This window comes from Prenolepis imparis, unplaced genomic scaffold (genome assembly GCF_030444845.1).
Source record: "Prenolepis imparis isolate NDT839.2.m4 unplaced genomic scaffold, iyPreImpa1.0 SCAF_5, whole genome shotgun sequence".
Lineage (NCBI taxonomy): Eukaryota > Metazoa > Arthropoda > Insecta > Hymenoptera > Formicidae > Prenolepis > Prenolepis imparis.
In genome coordinates, this window is record NW_028141163.1 from 5,719,722 (window position 1) to 5,733,468 (window position 13,747).

Consider the following 13,747-nt stretch of genomic DNA (forward strand, 5'->3'; position numbering starts at 1 on the left):
TAATAATATATACTAATTACTATATATAATATATAATATAGTATAGCTTAGTATATAATTATTGCTACTAAATTACGTAATTAATCAGGTATCGATATTAATATTTTTCTCACTTCAATCCTTTACAATCGATCCGCTTTTGACAGTAGCGATCGACGAAATCTGACAACTCAAACCTGACAAACGCGCGACCCAGAGTAATTTAGGCTAACGATCGTCTGAAGGAGAGATGAGGACGGGCCAAGCTGAAGCTGGGAGATGTGGGATCAGCTACCGGAGCTGATACTGACGCAGATATTCGGCTATCTGAATCGGGCCGATCGTGTCAGCGTCAGCCAAGTCTGTCGATCATGGAATCACACATTATCCTCGCCCGTGCTCTGGCGATCCTTCACAGTCCTCATCGATCGTGAGCTACGCGGTGATTTCCCTTTAGCCGGAGAATTAGCCGTAAGAGAATTTTCCGTAATAGAGACTGGTAGATTTGCTTCAAGCGAATTTAAGTCAACAACTCGTAGAATTAAATTCTCTTCGTGTATCATGATCGGAAATATTATTTGAAAGAAAGCTAAGCCATAGAATACATAAGTGAAAAAGAAAAAGAAAATTGATAAATAATAAAATTCGCTATTTCATTGTTGACTGAGATAAATGAATTAATCGTGAAATCTAAAGGCGAAGTATGGACAGCATATGCGCAGTCTGGAGCTCGCTTTTTCGCGGCCGTACATCCTGCCGAGGCAGATGAGAATCACGCGAAATACTCAAGCCGAAGCCGGTGCTGATTTTCTCGCGATCGTACGCGCCAAAGATGTGCAGCTGCGACAACTGATACTGACGAACTGGATGTTCGGTTACAAATGGGGCAACAGAGGAATGCTGTTTTGTGCCCTGGCTAATTTTCTGCGGTGATCAACTTCTGTTCCTTCCCTATCGATCTTGACGTAATCGAAAGGACTTTAGAGAACTGACCTTTTTTTCCTATTCAACTCTCAGCGGTCAACGCAATCTCGAGATCTTGAGTTTGCTAAACGCCGACTTCGGCGTGACCGACGTCTTGCGGCTGTTGGGGACAGTTGCCAAAGGATCTGGCGAACGTTTGGTCTCTTTGGACCTTCGCGGTGCTTTCAGAGAATGGCAAGCTCCTCACGATAACCCGAGGTTCGGAAAAGTGCGAAAAAAAAATAATTTATTAAAATATGCTCAATATAATTACGATAAAATTAATCGTGTAATTTAATTTTAATTATCTTCTATAATATTTAAATTGTTGATCCTAATTATTCTCCAGATATTTGCGATTGCTGGGTCGTTTCCACGCTCTAAGCTTATTAAAATTAGACTATCCAGCTTTATCGAATAATGCTCTGAATGCTCTTGCGAGTGGAGCATTGATGCTGAAGAGTCTGTATATATCTGTGAGAGATTCGGATTCCAGGCAACACATGATAGCGGATGCTGCTTGGCACAACTTGGTGTTAGCTTGTCCCGATTTGACAGTATCCTATATTATAGGTATAACAGAACGTTGCTGTATTCTAAGATCGCATTTTTATCTGCATTAACGTCGAATTTATCTTTGAGAAGAATTTATTTCTTTTTTATTGACAAGATTGCATCGCTTTACGATTACGCTCTTTACGATTTAATTCAATTAATTTAATAATTTTTAAATTCTTTTTACATGAAAAATATTTCTATAAAAGAAAAAAAAAGAAATTTATTTGAACGCAAGAATATATAAGTTTATACTCTAATTTTTATTAAATTGCGCGTCTCATTTCCGGCAGACTTGCGAAAATTTTATTGCACCATTTAGCTTTTCAAGTCTGATTTTCAGTGAATATCTCACACTATGAGGATATGTACTACTTGCTATTACCCAGTATCCCCCTAGCTAAGTTTCACATGTTCAGCGGATACGTATGGGATCAAAGCAGATCTCGGAATTTTAGAAGCACGATCAATCTGCTAATTACTCAATATACGAATACATTAGGTATTTCATAAACTGTAGTTTTTAATCAATTTTCGAAATTGATATTTAATAATAAATAAGAAAATATATTTTCTCTCGCAGTCGAAGTTATGCTGCAACTTAGAAACAATCGTGAATTACTTGACGATTTATTAGTATCCATGTTGATACATTGCAAGCGATTGACGAGATTGCAGTACGATGGAATTATAAGGAATTTCGAGACTTTACGCGAGATATGTCAGCTTCAAGCCGAACAAAAAACACGTAAGGGCATTCATTATAGCATCAATGCGAACTCTCGATCGAATAAATTATGATTGCAGGGTTTAGGATGATACATGTAAAACCTCGGAATATTAATATTCAAAATCGTGCGGTATTGAATGATATTAATTATCAGTACGATCGCAAAATGCACGAGCAAGGAGTCGATTTCCGGGTTGAAGATCCTACCTCGATTCTGTTCTTCTATTGATGACAATTGGTCCTATTTCAATGGTCAATATTTTTGAGATTTTAAAGAAATGTTTTACTTCTTTTGATATCAATGTTTTGTGACATCGTAACAAATATTTTTCTTTTTATTAAACAATGGATTTTAAAAATTGTCTAAAAATGAAGTCATATATGACTGTAATGTATAACAAGATTATAATGTATAAAAATGTAAAAATATTAAAATTTCAATTAAAAATATTGATGATTAATATATCTAGACTTGGTTTCAATCTTGATTTAAAGTAATTTGTTTTTATATACATCTTTGGACAGAGTGACATCTGTATATAAGTATCAATACAAAATTTATTATTTATTCAACATATAATTGTTACAAAATCAATTTATATAAATTCGTCGAATTCATTGATTTGATATAAAAAAATCGATTATAAATATAAATTTTGCATTAAGTCTGTATTTTTACATTACTCGCAAAAACACGAATAATTATAGCAACAATATTAAAATGGCAGTGACTATTTATAGGTAAATATATATCAAAAATGATATTAATTATAAAAATTTGATTGCACTTTAAAACACACTTTAATCTAGTGTGTTCGCGCATAATAATGAATATTATACAATCGAATGTTTCTATTAGTTTTTTTATTATATTAAATGTGATTTTATTAAAATTTGTGTCGTGAATCAACTAAATGCTAAAAAGTTCTTCTACACTGTTATTTTTTCGCAGATTTACAAGAACATGTTAGTATAAGAACGCGTAATATTTGTATTCTGTGCATGTGCACAATAGTTAAAGTAAAAAGAAATTTTACAATATAGGAACGTTGTTTGGCGACTTTACAATACAGACGATCGATTATACAAGTTAAATATTTCGACAATACTTCCTTATAAAAAATATATAAAAATGTATAAAAAAATAACTCTAAATTGTATATATATGTACGTATCAAAAAATGCATCACATTGATCTTCAAATACTTTTAACGAAAGATTGTATCTTTTATCTTACGAGTATAAACAATATAAAAAAGCTACTTCTCACGCTACGATACTACTTATCTTTCGTTTTATGCAATAGTATATATGCGTCATTATATACTACTTATAATTAACAGGAAGCATGCTGTATATTATAAATGCCACGGACGGCTTTATTGTTACTAAAATCACGAGATATACTTATCTATCATTCTGAGGTAAAAAAGTTCATCCTTAATCATATTATTATTTTTTCGCTTACCTTAGTATATAGATTTATTCATCCACACAAATCTATTAAAATCTATTGTCCATTCGGACATATAATAGATATCGCAAAAAGATATTCGAAAGATTATAACGCGTTAAATATCCGTATGATTTTTCAATGTTTGTATGGTCTAGATTTCTCCATCAGAAATTATCAATCCCATAAGTTTTCAACGACAAGACTTCATATGAGTATTAAGAACGGTTCGTGTGATGAAACCCTTACCGCATTGAGGACAAATGTACGGCCTTTCACCCGTGTGATATCGTTTGTGAACGACTAACGTGGACCTCTGCGTGAAAGCCTTACCGCATTGATCGCACGAGTACTTCCGTTCTCCAGTATGAATGACCCTGTGGGTCCTCAGCAAGGTTTCGCAAGCGAAACATTTGCCGCACACTTCGCAAGTGTACGGTTTTTCGCCAGTGTGAGATCTATGATGAATTTCGAGGCCCTTCGCGGTCTTCAGCTCCTTACCGCACTGTGCGCAAAGATACCTACGTCTTTCATAAAAAGATGGATCTCCGTGAGCCTTGATCTTGTGCTGCTTCAGCATCGACTTGTACTTGTAGACCTTGTCGCAGACGTCGCACTTGTGCTCGGATCCGTTCTCGTTGGATTCCTCGATCCTCTCATCCGACATGACCGCGGGATCGTAATGGTATAGACGATTATGCTCCTTCAAGCTAGATAATGGTTTTTTTTTATAATCGGTATCGCACGCTTTTTGCTCGATATCACCTTTATATGGCAAAATTAATTATGATTTTTAATATTTATTAGGATTATTTTTTATCAAAGAGAAAACTCGTGTTTTTAAAGCAGATCAAGTATATAAGCTGTTGCGTATTTTCTGAAATGAAAGTCAAACTATAGGAGATAGTAGATATTTTGATACTGACAATGAGGTATGATTTGAACACTTGGAAAATCTTTTTTATGAATTAAAAAAAAATCGAATTGCCATAAATAAATTTAGACGTAATAGTATGCTGTTTAATTGTCATCAGAAGTTGACATACCTGTACACGTCATTGAAGATGCTACCGCACGCGTTGCATTGCTGGTACTGCATAAAGTTATGCATGGTCGTGTGAGTAATCAGAGCGTCCTTGTCGACGAAATTCTCGCTGCAAATTTCGCACGTGAATTTCGAAGCTCGATGATGTCGTTTCCTGTGTCTCTCCACGTCGGTCGCGTTGACACCCATGAAATCGCACTCGTTGCACGGCACCGTTTTCAGCGTGTGCGATTTTTTTACGTGGGCGTTAAGCATGAATTGTTGGGGATAATTCTTGCCACAAGTGACGCATTTGAAGGGTCGATGTATGCCGTGCGCTATTCTCAGATGAGCGACTAATCTCGTAACAAAGTGGAATTTCTCTCGACACAACTCGCAAATTTTTTCGGTACCTTCGAATCTGTAATCGTTCAGTCAACAGATTCTTTTTTTTATGGAGATTTAATCAAGTGTATTATTTAATTAAAAATGCATTCAGAGATAGAATTGCTGATTATGTTAAAAAAAACCATTATATGTAATTCTCGCATTTCATATGATAAAAGCTATATAGAAAATTAAGTTTAATAATTAAAATAAATTAAATTTTAAGATATATTTAAATTTCTATAATAATTGTAAATCGCTTAAGTCTCTATATTGTAAATATGTGAGAGAAAAGTGTATATATAAGCGCAAAAAATAGAATAGAATATGCAACTCACTTCTGTCCAAGATCGGGTAGGTCCTCATTCTTCATTTTCAAATCGTGATTATTTGTCCATGAGCTGCAATAAAATCGAGATAGATACACATTTACATAAAGCATCACATAGAGATATAACTGCAATTCTACTAACACTCGTTTACTCATTTACTTAGGATAAAGTGGATGCTTTAGTAAATGCGTTTTCGCAGCTAAAAAAAATCCATAAATCATTGCTTTACACGAGATCGAACTTAGCCGCGGTTTGAACGTAATTAAAATCACTTCTCGTTTATATCGTTTTATTATAACAAAGTAATATACAATCACAATCAATCTAAAGTCAGATAAAAATCAGAACATATCAGTCTGTTTGAATCGCTTCATCGTATCTTCGGTTGCACAACCTTCTCGTGCACCTTGCGATGCCTCTTGAGCAAAGCGTTGGACACGAAGCTCTTGCCGCAATCCGGACACTGATAAGGCCTTTGACCCGAGTGATACCGTAGATGTAAGACCAACGAGGTCCTCTGGGTGAAACTTCTACCGCACTGCGGACACACGTGCGGTTTGTCGCCCGTGTGAATCCGTTTGTGGATACTCAGGTTCTCTTTGCTGGCGAATCTCTTGTCGCATGTGTCGCATTCGAAGATCTTCTCGCCCACGTGATTGCGTTTGTGCACCGTTAATCGTCTCATCGATGACAATTCCGCGCCACATAGATCGCACAGGTGTTTCGTCGACGCCTGTTCCGTGAATCCGTGCTGATTCTTCATGTGTCTCTCCAGCAACCTCTTGTAGACGAATCTTTCCGGGCAGAATTTGCACGCGTGTCTCGTCTTCGGGGTCTTCCCGGTCTGTTTGCCCGTGTGATGCGTCATCAGATGCACGGTCAGATTCTTCTTGTACAAGTAATACTTGCAGCAGTGCTCGCAGCGATACAGATTCTTATTCGTATGTGAGTTCTGGTGCTCCAGATATTCGGTCTTGTGGAAAAACCCCTTGTCGCACATCTCGCACTTGAAGCTATAATCCTTGGCGTGTCGACGACGATGGCACTCCAGATTGGACTTTTGATTGGTGCTATACTCGCAGAGATCGCAGACAAACATCTTTAGCCCGGTGTGGATCAGTTTGTGGCGTGCTATGTTCATCGGGCTGCGAAATGTCTTGTTGCACTCGTCACAGCTGAAGGCCCGATCGATATTGTGCAGATTCTTCAGGTGCTCCACGAGTTTTCGCGTGTGTCGAAAGCAAGCTCCGCATTTGACGCATTGGTGCACTGCCCGCGATTTACCCCTTCGTTGCCTGAAATAACGGAGGGTAATGAGAGATATGCGTCTCACGATAAAATCTTGCAAGAATCAAAACAAAAATTAAGTAGAATATATTTTTCTACCGAAAAAAAAGTGCTATACATTTTTAAAATATATACATGGAAATCTTCAATAATTTACTTTTTCTTCTTCATTTCGAGTTATCTATCCCTTTTCATCAATTGTCTTCGTATAAATAGATATAATATGTAAGAAACATTTTTTTTTTTTTAATAAATGTTGATACAAATGTACAAAATATATAAACTTGCAAAGCTTAATTTCTTTTGTAAAATTTCGATGAAATGAGAATCATATCTTATATAAGTTACAAAGTAACTATTTTAAATTTTTTATTCAAAATTCAAACTCATCAAATTCTTTAAGAATTCTATAATACTCCATTATATTAGCTTGTAAATTATTAAATTTGTGTATCAATCTTATAAACAAATATATGTATATATATTACAAAACAATGTATCATTATTTCATAAGTAGCAGAGACAAAATTACATTTAAATTTTGTTAAAATGTGAAAACATAAATTTAAAAAAAAGAGATAAAAAATTATGATAAAATTATACTATTAAAAAAAATAATGCATATGTCGTATATATAATAAATAAATTTATAATAAATTATTATGAATTTTCTAATGGTATTCAAGAATTTAGATATTTAAAAAAAATAATATATAGTATTTTTGTAGTTGTTAAATTTCAGGAGAATATCAAATAATTTCAAAACAATTGTGGACAATGTTTTTTTTTTATTTAAACACAGTCATTGATATACACACCATAGCGTGAATAGAGAAAGAATGTACGTTATATAATTCTTAATGAAAATTTAATATATATATATATATATATATATATATATATATATATATTGTATATATACATATAGAATCTTTGTGTAAAAATTTTCGTGTATTTTTCTGAACTACTCTTCTCTAGTTTTCTCGTTGTTAAAAAAATTATATACATATATTTGCATTCGTGTTTGTGTATATATAAATCAGAATTATGATTTATATAACAGATAATTATAATCATCATTTATAAAAATTTGTCTCTCACTACATTTTAAAATCTTACTTTTTGCCACAAACTACATCTCAGTTTAGTAATTGTATATTTGATTATTATATTGAAAACAAATATATTAAAACTCACTGAACGACAAAGATGAATATTACGTAAATAGTCAAATATGTATAAACTTAAAATTAGAAACTGAAATTATAATATAACTTCTAAAATGTTTAGCATCGATTAATCCAGCTGTTATTTTAGATACAAATTCTATATTTCAAACTAGTTTTAAAAAGATGCGTTTTTAAAAATTAAATTCTTTTCTTATGAGATAATCAAATAATTTTATAATTTCAAAAAACAAGTTCTGAAATTCGCCAATTAATCGCAATAATCGATGTCACATATTCATACGTATAAGATTGTGTGTTCTAAATTTAATCTGAACGAATTTAATTAATCTCGCGCGGTGAAATATCGTCAAACGACGGAATAATCTTTCGAATTGACATTTATTAGCTATCTAGCGTTATTTTATCTTGTAAATGTATTTTCTTGTGAAACTCCCAGTTCTTTCGTAAAGTCCATAATTATTTTTTTAATCGGTACTACAGGTAACGGCGGCAGTGGTCCAGGATGACGCTTCCTATGACAAATGAGTCCCGGCTTTTGCGCGAAAGTTTGCCCGCAAATGTCGCAGATATACGGTCTCTTGCCGGTGTGAATCAATATGTGCTGTTCTTGCGCGGTCTTTCTGGGAAAAGTCTTGCCGCAGACTGGACAGGAGAACGGTCGGATACCCTGATGGATCCTCAAGTGAAGATCCAAGTCCCTCTTCTGGCCAAAGGTCTTGCCGCAAGTGGGACAGATGACCTTCTCCTTCCGTTCGTGCCAGATCAGATGCTGGTTCAAATTCTCTTGCGTGGTCAGACCTCGTTTGCATATCTTGCACTCGTAAGCCGGCTTGTAGTGTCGGTACTTCATGTGCGCCTTGATGGCAGGCAGGTTTTTACACGCGTGTCCGCAGATGCTACAAATGACGGGCGGTTCGCCACTATGTACTTGATTCATATGTTGCTTCAGATCATTCTTGATCTTGAACTGCTTCTTGCAAACCGTGCAGGAATATTGGAAGATGCTGGTGTGTTTCCGTATAAAGTGATCCTTCAGAGTGCATTTATTACTGCTCTTGTACTCGCAAATGCTGCAGGGATAGAGTAAAGGTCCGTGGATCTTCTCGATGTGACGCTTCAGGTCTCGCTTCAAGCTAAAACTCTGGTAACAGGTTTGGCACTGGTACTTGTGCTGGCTCATGTGTTTTATCATGGTAGATTTGTCGCCGAAACGTTTGCCACACGTGGCGCATTCCAGGAAGAGTTCGGGTTTCCTCCTATCGATTTTATTCTGATTTGTATTTTGCTTTTTCGTATCTTTCTTCGTACAATCATTCTCCTGTTTCGACACCTTTCTTTTTCTGGTAATGTGTCGTTTGAGCCTATTTGGTAGCGAATCATACTCGGGCGTGCACTCTATACTTTCAATGGGCGAGTGTTCCGAAATATTGATGTCCACGACGTTCAGGGGGTCCAGACGTGAATCGCTAAAACATAAATTACGATCGAATTAAATTTTATTACACACCGCTCATGATTTATCGCTGGATATTAGGCTTACTTACTTGAGGTATTAAAAATGTGTCGAATCTTTTCCGGTTTTTTTACTCGAAAATATTTTTAATCTACAAAGAGAATGTGGAAAATATAAAAATATCGTTGCATTGAGTTAAATCGTATATATACATAGATTACAATTTACGTAATATAATTACATTTTTTAATGCAATGTTCCGATACATTGATAAAAAATAATTAAATAATTATTTGAAATTGATTTTTGAGTTAATCAAAATTTCATATAGCTTTTTTTAACAAAAATTAAATAAAATAATGAAAAATAATTCATATTTATCTAAAATCTTATTATCGAAATATTTTCTAAAAGTAAGACATTCTAAATAATGGTTAATATTGTTTTTATTTCATTAATCATTTTATATTAAGTTAATTAAATTCGCATTTATAATGGTTAATTTAGCAAAAAAATATAACATCGATATTCTCTTTACAATATTCATTTTAAACTAATAGAATATAGTGTTTTTCAATTTTTCTATGTGCTAAACTCTTATTATTATATATAGGAAGCCACAATAAATATATTCAAAATTTATAAAAATTGTAGATTTATTGCGAACTGAATACACAAAATACAATAGAAAAATTATAAAAAGACATTTAAACTTGGAAACTTGACATAAAAAAGAGAAATTCTGTATATGTATATAATTTCTATAATACATATTTCTCTGTTGAAAAAGTCCGTATATATGTCAAGACTAATGTGTAAAGATATTGTTTATAAAAATATTTATAAGAATTACAAAAATATTATATTTATATCTACAAAACATATAGAAGAAAGTATTTCTCTCTTTTATATAGATAAAATATTTTTTAAAAAAAGCAATTTTTTCTTTTGATTCTTGCAATTGCTTGCAATTTTACCTTTTTTATGTCAAATCCTTAATTATTCTCTCTTTTGTGCAATGACAAAGTATTCAAAATGCACAATTGGTTTTATCTCGTTATACATATATCTACTCGAAATATTAAAAATTATTCTATCTTTATGACTGCATTTTTTGTCGTATACTCTTTCGTAAATTCCGTGACAATATTTTTAATGGAGACTACAGGTAGCGGAGGCAGAGGACCAGGATGTCTCTTCCTGTGGCAGATGAGACCGGGCTTTTGGGCAAACGCTTGGCCGCAAATATCGCAAATGTAGGGTCTCTTCCCGGTGTGGATCAACACATGTTGCTCCTGCGCTGTTTGTCGTCGAAACGTCTTTCCGCAGACAGGACAGGGGAACGGCTTTACTCCAGTGTGCACCCTCATGTGCGAGTCAAGGTCGCGTCCTCGGAATCTCTTGCCGCAAGTCGGACAGAGCACTTTCTCCCTGGTTTCGTGCCACATGAGATGCTGCTCCAGGTTCTCCTGCGTGGTCATACCCCGTCGACATATCCGGCAGACGAATTCCGGCTTGTAGTGTCTGTACTTCATATGCGCTTTGAGGGCATGGAGATTCTTGCTGAAATGACCGCAGACGTCACACACGATCGGCGGTGCTTCGCTGTGATTCTGCTTCACGTGGTGATTCAGGGCTTTCTTGATCTTGAATTGCTTGCCGCAGATGTCGCACGAGTAATCGTAGTTGCTCGTGTGCAAGCGGATGTAGTGATTCTTCAGGGTGCCCTTGTTGTTGCTCTTGTACTTGCACACGCTGCACTCGTACATCTGCTGTCGATGATTCCTCTCGATGTGGGAGACCAAGTAACGCTGAAGGCTGAAAGTCTTCGGGCAATCGGCGCACTTGTGTCTGTGCTGCTTCAAGTGCTCGGCGAGATTGCTTTTCTTTAGGAATTTGCGGCAACAGTGATCGCACTCTACGCACGTCGGCTTTCTTCTGGTCGACCGATTCCCTTCGGTTTCAATTCGCGAACTAGGTTCCCTTGTCAAGTCTACGTTCATCCCTTCTAGCGTTCGTTCTTCGTCTTCTATTAAAGACTTTTCTCTTCTCGTTTGTTCGCATTCCAATGGTTTTTGGATGACAATGGATTCAACATTTAACGGATCCACCACTCTAAAACATAAAAAGGCAAAAGTTCGCATTATTATTAGCTATAAATCGAGGATTCAATTGCTTAAGTTTATCGATCAGAATTGTCGAGAATTCGCTAATAAAGAGGGAAGTGATTGGGAGTGATTTAATGACCATTGGATTTAATAAACAGTCGGATACTTTATTTTGACATCTTTCAAGTTACCTTCCTAACTGAGCGATTAGAAGTCTGCAGAGAATTACGAAAGACACTGTACCGATTTTAGATATTGATGAGAGTGTGGTTTATCGCAATGCAACGCAAAACTTTTTGGCCATCTAAAAAAAGAGCGGGGATTAGTATCATCATTAATTATGTGAATGGGGCAAATGATAACTTACCTGACGCATACAGCGTAAATAAATTCTCTATAAATAAATATATATATAATTATTGAGGAATATAAGATTGATCGAACGATTTGAAAAACACAATCTGGATTAATCGTTAATATATTTTAAATAAATTTACTGTACATACACGATTTGAATCGTATCTCTTCGTTAAAAATAAAACATACTATAACATAAAATCATTAACGGAAAGTATAATCGTAGCCTAATCGTAATATAATCTGAAAGAAAGAGAACAATAAATCTCTTATTTTATAACTGCGATTTGCGACGTCATAATTAAAAACGCTTATAGAAAAATTACTTGAAAAATCTATTTTTACTTTATAAAAATCCTATTTCCTAAACAAAGAACAATTTCGGATGAAATAAATTATTCACTAATACTTTATAAACTTGCTCTTTTAAACTTGCTATATCAAATTCATGATTAAGGATTTGACAGACTCTTGGTACTGTTCAAGTAATCTCTAACAAACTTGCTCACAAGACCTGTCACAGGTATAATCGGCAACGGCCCGAGCGGTCCAGGATGCATTTTCCTATGACTTATTAAAGTAGACCTTCGCGGAAATTTCGCTCCGCAAATGTCGCACGTATATAAGTTATGCATGTGCGTGAGAATATGTTGTATCTGATTTGAACGTTTTTCGAAACTCTTTTTGCAAACCGGACATACGTAAGGATTAGTCTTGCCGTGACATTTGATCATGTGTTCCGTCAAATGTGGTTTCTTATCGAAACACTGTCCGCACGTTGTACAAATGTGCTGGCTCGACACACGTTGCTTATCTCTGTGTCGGCGTAAATGGGTTTCTAATTCGACCACACTGAAGATATCCCGTCTCCCGCAGATCCCGCACTGGAATCCCGCCTTCAAGTGAACGTGTTTGTTGTGCATCCTCAACGCTGTAGAGTTACCGAATTCCCGTTTGCAGAGAGTACAAATTATAGAGACAGTGCTGTGCGAGCGATGCATATGTCTCGTAATGGCGTACATCGTCTGAAATTCCTGATTACAAATGTTGCAGATGTTGCAGAAGGGATCCAAGTGCTTGGTCATAAAGTGTTTCCTCAAGTCCGACTTACTCCAAAACGTGGTGTTGCACAATTTGCACACGTACTTGGCCTCGCCGTGCTTTAGGGCCATGTGACTCTGTAGCTTTTTCGACGATTCAAACAGCCCGTTGCAGATGCTACATGTATGCTCGTGAAGCTGCATGTGTCTTATCAAACTCCCTTTCGTTTGGCACGGGAAGGCGCAAATACTGCACGAATAATGATCATACGATGAACTTCCTACATCCTTATTTTCTTTACTGTTCTCTACGCTGTTTATCTCATTCGCAGCGTTCATAGATGTTGCCATAAACAACGCGTTCGCTTCCCGAAGGCTTCCTTCGATCTTGATTGCATCGATCTTGATTTCATCGAGTTCTAGTAAATCAGTAAACCTACGACAAAAAAAATTTTTTGTCATAAAATGATGAAATCCAAAAATATGATGAAAATGCCTCGTTTCATCTTATTTTAATTCATTTATATCCGACTCACACCTTTAACGATATTTCAATCAAATATCACATTTAAAATATGCACATGAAAAATATTATCTTAACATTTTGCAAAAGGTTTCCAAAAGTATGCGATATTTTATTTGGATATGATTTGCAAATAATGTCATAAATTTATGTTTCAATTAATATTTCAGTATGCATTTCTTTATTTCCAAGATTACGCTATAATACATTTTTAATCAATGGCATTCTTTTAATGAAGATATATAAAACGTGTAAAGATGATTGTTTGAGAAATATATTATAGAAAATAATACAGAATGAGAACAAAATTTAAGCTAATTATTATTTTAACAATTTCATAATTATTATTTGTAATATATATGATAT

At 35.0% G+C, this 13,747-nt stretch overlaps 3 protein-coding genes across 3 annotated transcripts; 1 reads left to right on the forward strand and 2 right to left on the reverse strand.

The window, feature by feature from the left end:
* Positions 1 to 258: 258 nt before the first annotated feature.
* Positions 259 to 2,456, forward strand: LOC145935800 (F-box only protein 39). The gene is made up of 7 exons (XM_083037413.1): positions 259 to 450; positions 676 to 908; positions 997 to 1,161; positions 1,292 to 1,515; positions 1,841 to 1,999; positions 2,081 to 2,245; positions 2,305 to 2,456. Exons 1-7 carry the CDS (start codon positions 259 to 261, stop codon positions 2,454 to 2,456), a joined length of 1,290 nt encoding a protein of 429 aa, XP_082893539.1.
* A 501-nt stretch (positions 2,457 to 2,957) lies between these two features.
* Positions 2,958 to 5,363, reverse strand: LOC145936406 (uncharacterized). The gene is made up of 2 exons (XM_083038623.1): positions 4,727 to 5,363; positions 2,958 to 4,390 (listed from the first exon to the last, which is right to left on the reverse strand). The coding sequence occupies exons 1-2, from the start codon at positions 4,978 to 4,980 to the stop codon at positions 3,874 to 3,876; spliced, it is 771 nt and encodes a 256-aa protein (XP_082894749.1). The 5' UTR covers positions 4,981 to 5,363; the 3' UTR covers positions 2,958 to 3,873.
* A 4,747-nt stretch (positions 5,364 to 10,110) lies between these two features.
* LOC145936404 (uncharacterized) lies at positions 10,111 to 12,270 on the reverse strand. The gene is made up of 2 exons (XM_083038622.1): positions 11,653 to 12,270; positions 10,111 to 11,468 (listed from the first exon to the last, which is right to left on the reverse strand). Exon 2 carries the CDS (start codon positions 11,354 to 11,356, stop codon positions 10,442 to 10,444), a length of 915 nt encoding a protein of 304 aa, XP_082894748.1. The 5' UTR covers positions 11,357 to 11,468; positions 11,653 to 12,270; the 3' UTR covers positions 10,111 to 10,441.
* Positions 12,271 to 13,747: the final 1,477 nt, after the last annotated feature.

Bases quoted from the DNA above. Each gene is read 5' to 3' on its own strand.
- LOC145935800 (XM_083037413.1), top strand. From the start codon at position 259: ATGTGGGATCAGCTACCGGAGCTGATACTGACGCAGATATTCGGCTAT. The intron at 909-996 runs GTGATCAACTTC...TTCAACTCTCAG, and splicing joins GCCCTGGCTAATTTTCTGCG to CGGTCAACGCAATCTCGAGA. The intron at 2,246-2,304 runs GTAAGGGCATTC...TTATGATTGCAG, and splicing joins TCAAGCCGAACAAAAAACAC to GGTTTAGGATGATACATGTA.
- LOC145936404 (XM_083038622.1), bottom strand. From the start codon at position 11,356: ATGAACGTAGACTTGACAAGGGAACCTAGTTCGCGAATTGAAACCGAA.
- LOC145936406 (XM_083038623.1), bottom strand. From the start codon at position 4,980: ATGCTTAACGCCCACGTAAAAAAATCGCACACGCTGAAAACGGTGCCG. The intron at 4,391-4,726 runs GTATGTCAACTT...ACCATTATCTAG, and splicing joins ATCTTCAATGACGTGTACAG to CTTGAAGGAGCATAATCGTC.